At 43.3% G+C, this 7,654-nt stretch overlaps 1 protein-coding gene across 1 annotated transcript; it reads left to right on the forward strand.

The window, feature by feature from the left end:
* Positions 1-310: 310 nt before the first annotated feature.
* Positions 311-7,429, forward strand: pgap2 (post-GPI attachment to proteins 2). Its single transcript, NM_001140982.1, is given in 6 exon segments — positions 311-652; positions 989-1,157; positions 1,703-1,952; positions 2,189-2,295; positions 5,051-5,159; positions 6,797-7,429. Coding segments are annotated over 5 exon segments (765 nt in total). The 5' UTR covers positions 311-652; position 989; the 3' UTR covers positions 6,928-7,429.
* The last annotated feature ends 225 nt before the right edge of the window (positions 7,430-7,654 follow it).

A 7,654-nucleotide genomic window follows, 5' to 3' on the forward strand; every position in this document is an offset into this window, starting at 1 on the left:
TTTACTTAGCCACCATGGCCTATTTATTGCCTTACCTCCCTTATCCCACCTCATTTGCACACATTGTATATAGACTTGTTTTTCTACTGTATTATTGACTATGTTTGTTTACTCCATATGTAACTGTGTGTTGTTGTATGTGTCGAACTGCTTTGCTTTATCTTGGGCAGGTCGCAGTTGTAAATGAGAACTTGTTCTCAACGTGGTTAAATAAAGGTGAAATAAAAAAATAAAAACATAAATAAAGTAATTGCTTGTTGGGCGAAACAACGCCGCCTGCTGGAGGGAGACAGATTTTCCACCGAGTTGTGCCTTTCCTTTCCTCTCTGGTTTAAATTATACCAATTTAGCTGTGCGTGGAGGACCTTCTTCCGGGTGTAGCTCATACTATTTTTCCATTAGATTCAACCAGCTATCAGATTACTAAACTATCAGCACAGTATACTCACACCACTGATAACGATTACTTTACACTAACTAGTTACAGATCTGAATTTGAACGACCTCTGAGAACCGGTAGCTTGTTACCTCTTGACTTTAGCCAGCTAGCTAACGCGTCTTAACGTTAGCCATAATGGTCGTCTGGTGGATGAGGCCGGGTGGAAGGCTATGAAATCCAGCTCCTAGTCGGGATAGCTTGGGGGAAAGCCAGGTAGGCTACCGTGTGTTGCCATACTAGTTATATTAGGTTGATTTATTATTGTGGTTCATTTCAAAATGCATTTCAGAGCCGCTAACTAGCGAATATTCTGTCATGTTAACCTAACGTTAGATGGCTAACTGGTACGGCCATCATTTGCCGCGCATGCGCCGATGGTCGGCCATAGTCGCTAGCTGGTTATTGAAATACAGCAAATAACGTTATGTAGCTTTTATTACTCTACTAGCCAGCTGTCCATGTTAAAAATAAAGTAGCCAAACAGTTGTCAATGAAGGAGCTCGGCTAACGTTAGCTGTTCCATTTGTTTGGGTGATGTTTTGTTGCCAGGATGCTGCAGGGACTGTACGGAAGTCTGGATCGGGACCAACCGCTAGTCCGGCTTCCTTTCACGGACTTTGCCGTTGGGACTGTCTTGCTGGCTCTAACCGGTCTAATAGCCTGCATCGTCATTTCTCTGATGTTCCATTTCGATGAGTCTACCAATACCCACTGTCAGGTGAGTAGTTCACCTCACTCTCGGTCTGTGTCTTTCTGTCTTGTCTCTCTCTCTGTCCATTGACACTTCCTCTCAATGTTTTTGACTAGGGAGGTGTTCCTATTTGTTTTATTAGTCCATTGTTGTTATTGTCCCAAAATGTATTAAATGTCAGCATTCAAGATATTTAACTTTTAAAATACATAAATATAGCAGGTATGATGCAAAATGTATCATACCGGCTGTATTTTGAAAGTTAAATATCTTGAATGCTGACATGTAATACATTTTGGTACAATAACAATGGACTAATGAAACAAATACCAAAATATACTTTTTGGGTGGAATTTTCCTTTAAATAAGGGCCCATGTTGCACTTTGATAAATGCAGTATTAGCTTAGCTATATGCAGAATGTTCTACACTACATATGCTACACTACTGGTAATACTGACAATGTGTGTGTATCGCATAAATAAATACAGCATTGTAGAACATGCTACACTACATATACAAATAACACTCCATTGGCTGACCTCTCCTCCTGCTGCACCTTCTCTCCACCAGGTGCCCAACTACCTCCCCTCCATCAGTGCGTCTATCAGTCTGGTCCCAGAGCGCTATATATGGAGGTTCTGTATCGGCCTGCACTCGGCCCCTCGTTTCCTGGTGGCTGCGGCCTACTTCAGCTTCTACCGCGGACGGTTTGCTAAGAGCTTCCCTGACTTGGCCCTTAGTGTCCTGGCTCTCTTAGCTGCCCTGGCTGAGAACGTAGGCCTGCTGTTGCTCACCTATGTGTCCTCTACTGAGACCTACAGTGAGTACCGGTAGATGCACACGTGCACAAGCATGCATCAAACATACATGCACACACACACACACTGCTTTGCGTTCCAAGTTAGGACATGGGCTAATGCATCGTACACATGCATTCATACACCCTGCATTAATGTCCATTTCATTTTAGCGTAAGTGACAGATGTGTATTGTTATCCACTGTATTATGCGCTGGTGTTTTAGAGTTACATTCACTGCTGGGTTTGTGTTCGGCAGGTGTTCACAAGAACGGTTTTATCACGTTCGCTGCCTGCTCTCTCCTGCACATGCTCATTACCTGCAGACTGTGGCAGGTGATTAAGAAGTTCAGTCTCAACCCCGAGGTAGAGTACACACCCTCATTCCCTCACCTTACCGTGCGTGTGCCTGCGTGCATGTTTCTTATGTGTGCCTTCGTATTGCCATTCCTCTTCAGTCCTCGAGTACTAGTGTAATCCTCGTTGTGTTATCCCACTTTTTAAGACTCGTCATAAATGTCTCAACATCCTACTAAAGAAGCTGCTGTTCATTCCTGTACTTGGAACAGGACCCTTTTTTCATTTTTAAATTGGATTTTCAGATTTTATTGAACAGATAGTGAAAGAGGATGACAGTGGGGTAAGATATATATATATATATATCTCTTGAATGCTGTAGCTCAACACTGTCATGGGGTGGTGAGAAAGGGTCCTGTTCTCTGGCATGGCTGCTGTAGCAGTAATGACCCAGCCTCTGGCACACGTCTACAGTAATGGCGTAGGTTTGAGTCCGGCCTGCTATATCTATCGATAGATCGATAGATGGATAGATAGATATAGTAGGCCGGACTCAAACCTACGCCATTACTGTAGACGTGTGCCAGAGGCTGGGTCATTACTGCTACAGCAGCCATGCCAGAGAACAGGACCCTTTCTCACCACCCCATGACAGTGTTGAGCTACTGTTACCAGGGACCCTATTAATAAAGAGTCTAGGATCAATTATGCCTTTTGATCATAATTAATATAATTGGACAGAGAGACCTGATCCTAGATTAGCATTGCTGCTTTGAGATGCTTTTTGAATACCAGAGCTCATTATGGACACACACTAATCTCTGATAGCCTTTCAACACACATTGAGCCACAGTTTCAACACCAGCAAACAGGTGTGGAAATTAATTTATAACCACACACAGAACTATGATGGTGTCACCCGAGGTGTACAGTTGAAGTCGGAAGTTTACATACACCTTAGCCAAATATGTTTAAACTCAGTTTTTCACAATTCCTGACGTTTAATCCTAGTAAAAATTCCTTGTCTTAAGGTCAGTCGGATCACCACTTTATTTTAAGAATGTGAAATGTCAGAATAATGGTAGAGAGAATGATTTATTTCAGATTTTATTTCTTTCATCACATTCCCAGTGGGTCAGAAGTTTACATACACTCAATTAGTATTTGGTAGTATTGCCTTTAAATTGTTTAACGTGGGTCAAACTTTTCGTGTAGCCTTCCACAAGCTTCCCACAATAAGTTTGGTGAATTTTGGCCCATTCCTCCTGACAGAGCTGGTGTAACTGAGTCAGGTTTGTAGGCCTCCTTGCTCGCACACGCTTTTTCAGTTCTGCCTACAAATTTTCTATAGGATTGAGGTCAGGGCTTTGTGATGGCCACTCCAATACCTTGACTTTGTTGTCCTTAAGCCCTTTTGCCACAACTTTAGAAGTATGCTTGGGGTCATTACCCATTTGGAAGACCCGTTTGCGACCAAGCTTTAACTTCCTGACCGATGTCTTGAGATGTTGCATCAATATATCCACATCATTTTCCTCCCTCATGATGCCATCCATTTTTGTGAAGTGCACCACTCCATCCTGCAGCAAAGCACCCCCACAACATGATGCTGCCACACCCGTTCTTCACGGTTGGGATGGTGTTCTTCGGCTTGCAAGCGTCCCCGTTTTTCCTCCAAACATAACGATGGTCATTATGGCCAAACAGTTCTATTTTTGTTTCATCAGACAAGAAGACATTTCTCCAAAAAGTACGATCTTTGTCCCCGTGTGCAGTTGCAAACTGTAGTCTGGCTTTTTTATGGAGGTTTTGGAGCAGTGGCTTCTTCCTTGCTGAGCGGCCTTTCAGGTTATGTCGATATAGGACTCGTTTTACTGTGGATATAGATACTTTTGTACCTGTTTCCTCCAGCATCTTCACAAGGTTCTTTGCTGTTGTTCTGGGATTGATTTGCACTTTTCGCACCAAAGTATGTTCATCTCCAGGAGACAGAACGCGTCTCCTTCCTGAGCGTGGTGAGTATAATGACTGCGTGGTCCCATGGTGTTTATACTTGCGTACTATTGTTTGTACAGATGAATGTGGTACCTTCAGGCGTTTGGAAATTGCTCCCACGGATGAACCAGACTTGTGGAGGTCTACAGTTTATTTTGTGAGGTCTTGGCTGATTTTCTTTTGATTTTTCCATGATGTCAATCAAAGAGGCACTGAGTTTGAAGGTAGGCCTTGAAATACATCCACAGGTACACCTCTAATTGACTCAAATTGTGTCAATTAGCCTATCAGAAGCTTCTAAAGCCATGACATAATTTTCTGGAATTTTCCAAGCTGTTTGAAGGCACAGTCAACTTAGTGCATGTAAACTTCTGACCCACTGGAATTGTGATACAATGAATTATAAGTGAAATAATCTGTCTGTAAACGATTGTTGGAAAAATGACCTGTGTCATGCACAAAGTAGATATCTTAACTGACTTGCCAAAACTATAGTTTGTTAACAAGACATTTGTGGAGTGGTTGAAAAATGAGTTTTAATGACTCCAACCTAAGTGTATGTAAACTTCCGACTTCAACTGTATGTGTTTGAGTCCACAGCTTATGTATTGTTAGTGTGTGGCTTGGTCTGTTTAAAGCAGGGGAAGTGGGTTACACACACTGGGACCAACCGAACTACCCTCACCAGCCTGAGGCACTCTGAAGTCACTGTTGCACCACCACCTGTTATAGCTACATTTTAACCGCTCTGTTTGTCTCCATCTCTTTCTCCCTCTGTCTCAATCTCTCTTTCTGTCTGTCGGTGGCTCTCCTCCTCTTTCTCTCCCAGGAGATCACGTCGTTTCGTTGGAAGGTGCGTCTCTTTCTCTTTAATGTCAGCTTTTGTTTGGTCGCCGCCTACTTTTACAGACGCCACAACAAGTACTGCGAACCCATAAGTGAGTTTTGCATCCGTATTGGAACCCTATTCCCTATATAGTGTACTATTTTTGAACAGATCTCCACCCATTCTTTTTTATTATGCCCCTCTTTCCTCTCTGCTCAGTCAATCAGGTCCTGATAATGTAATGTTTTCTAATATACATCACCCTGTAGTAGAGGAAGTTTGAGTAGAAGTTGTCTGTGTGTTTAGGGCTTTGTTTCTCCATTTCCCTCATATCTTTGTCAACCCCGGCTTTACCAGTAATGATAGCACCAATACTACAGTTTGAGACCTCCGCTCCTTTCACCTCCACCCCAGCTGGTTTCTCTCTCCTGTCTCTTCTAGTGTACACATTCTCTCTACTCTTTTGTAACATGCTATGTATATCATATGTCGGAATGTACAGTACATTATTAAAAGTATGTGGACACCTGCTCGTCTAACATCTCATTCCAAAATCATGGGCGTTAATACGGAGTTGGTCCCCCCTTTTGCTGTTGGAGTTGGTCCCCTCCACTCTTCTGGGAATGCTTTCCACTAGATGTTGGAACATCGCTATGGGGACTTGCTTCCATTCAGCCAAAAGAGCATTAGTGACGGCTGGCCTTGATGTTGGGCGATTAGCCTGGCTCGCAGTCGGCATTCCAATTCATCCCAAAGGTGTTCGATGGGGTTGAGGTCAGGGCTCTTTACAGGCCAGTCAAGTTCTTCCACACCAATCTCGACAAACCATTTCTGTATGGACCTCGCTTTGTGCATGCATGGGTGCATTGTCATGCTGAAACAGGGAAGGGCCTTCCCCAAACTGTTGCAACAAAGTTGGAATCACAGAATCATCTAGAATGTCATTGTGTGCTGTAGCGTTAAAATGTTCCTTCACTGGAACTAAGGGGCCTAGTCCAAACCATGAAAAACAGCCCCAAACCATTATTCCTCCTCCACCAAACTTTACAAACTTTGCCAAACCCAGATTAGTTCGTCGGACTGCCAGATGGTGAAGCGTGATTTATCACTCCAAGAGATAGCGTTTCCACCACTCCAGCCAACGCTTGGCGTTGCGCATGGTGATCTTAGCCTTGTGTGCGGCTGCTCAGCCATGGAAACCCAGAACAGTTCTTGTGCTGACGTTGCTTCCAGAGGCAGTTTTGAACTCGGTAGTGAGTGTTGCAACCGAAGACAGAATATATTTACGCGCTTCAGCAATCGGCGGTCCCATTCTGTGAGCTTGTCGGTCCTACCACTTTGCGGCTGAGCCGTTGTTGCTCATAGACATTTCCACTTCACAATATCAGCACTTTCAGTTGACTGGGGCAGCTCTAGCAGGGCAGAAATGTGATGAACTGACTTGTTGGAAAGGTGGCATCCTATGACGGTGCCACATTGAAAGTAACTGAGCTCTTCAGTAAGGCCATTCTACTGCAAATGTTTGTCTATGGAGATTGCATGGCTGTGTGCTCGATTTTGTACACCTGTTGGCAACAGGTGTGACTGAAATAGCCAAATCCACTAATTTGTAGGGGTGTCCACATACTTTGTATATACTGTGTGTCTCTCTCCTTCACTCAGACAAGTGACTGATAACTGACTGATGTCTCATCTCATTTACTCCCTGCCTCTCTATTTCCCCCTCTCCCTTCCTCCCTCTCCCTCCAGTCTACACTCTGTTTGCTCTATGTGAGTACCTGGTGGTGCTCTCCAACATGGCCTTCCACATGACGGCATTCTGGGACTTTGGAAACAAGGAAGTGATGGTCACCACTCCAGCAGAGGACAAACGCTATTGAAGACTGAGCGTGACGGAGGACACACCCCTACTTTTGTTAGTTTTTACCCTGTTATTTAGAACCTGATGGACAACTATAAAAGCACAAAGCAAGATTATTCACCCAAAGGCTCAGACAGCTGAACAGACAAAGACATATTCACACAAGTACTGGTATTTAACCCTTTCTCCTATGCTGAACAGCCAATACACCTCTTTTGCTATACAGAAGATTAGTGATATCTGTTCTTCCTCACTTCATCTAACCTGACCTCGGCCCAAATTCCTCACTCCTCCCCAACTCACGGCTATCCTTGTACCAGACTGTGACCCTTCTCCTTTCCATAGGATACCTGATGTCTAACAATAACATGTTCTGACGGAACGTAAACGTTCTACATTCCACTCTCTCCCTCAGTAACATGAATATGGATATTTCATATTTCAAGTTTATAACCCATCAGTTCACCCTTTGAACATTATCTCCATACTGTTCAACATTAAATAAACTTGGAAATGACTTCTAAATAAACAAACCATGTTAATCAAACATGACCAGAAAATCAAACATGATTAATATTCACAGTTGATTATTATGTTTATAAATCCAAGACTTATGGCCTCTGCTCTATAATCACACTTTTGACTTTCCCCATTTCAGCTTCTGGTTCCTAAGAGATTGATAGCACAAGACTTGAAAAGCAAAAAGAAACACAAGACATAACAGTATTACTGTGTTAAGCTGTGCA

This window comes from Salmo salar, chromosome ssa04 (assembly GCF_905237065.1).
Source record: "Salmo salar chromosome ssa04, Ssal_v3.1, whole genome shotgun sequence".
NCBI lineage: Eukaryota > Metazoa > Chordata > Actinopteri > Salmoniformes > Salmonidae > Salmo > Salmo salar.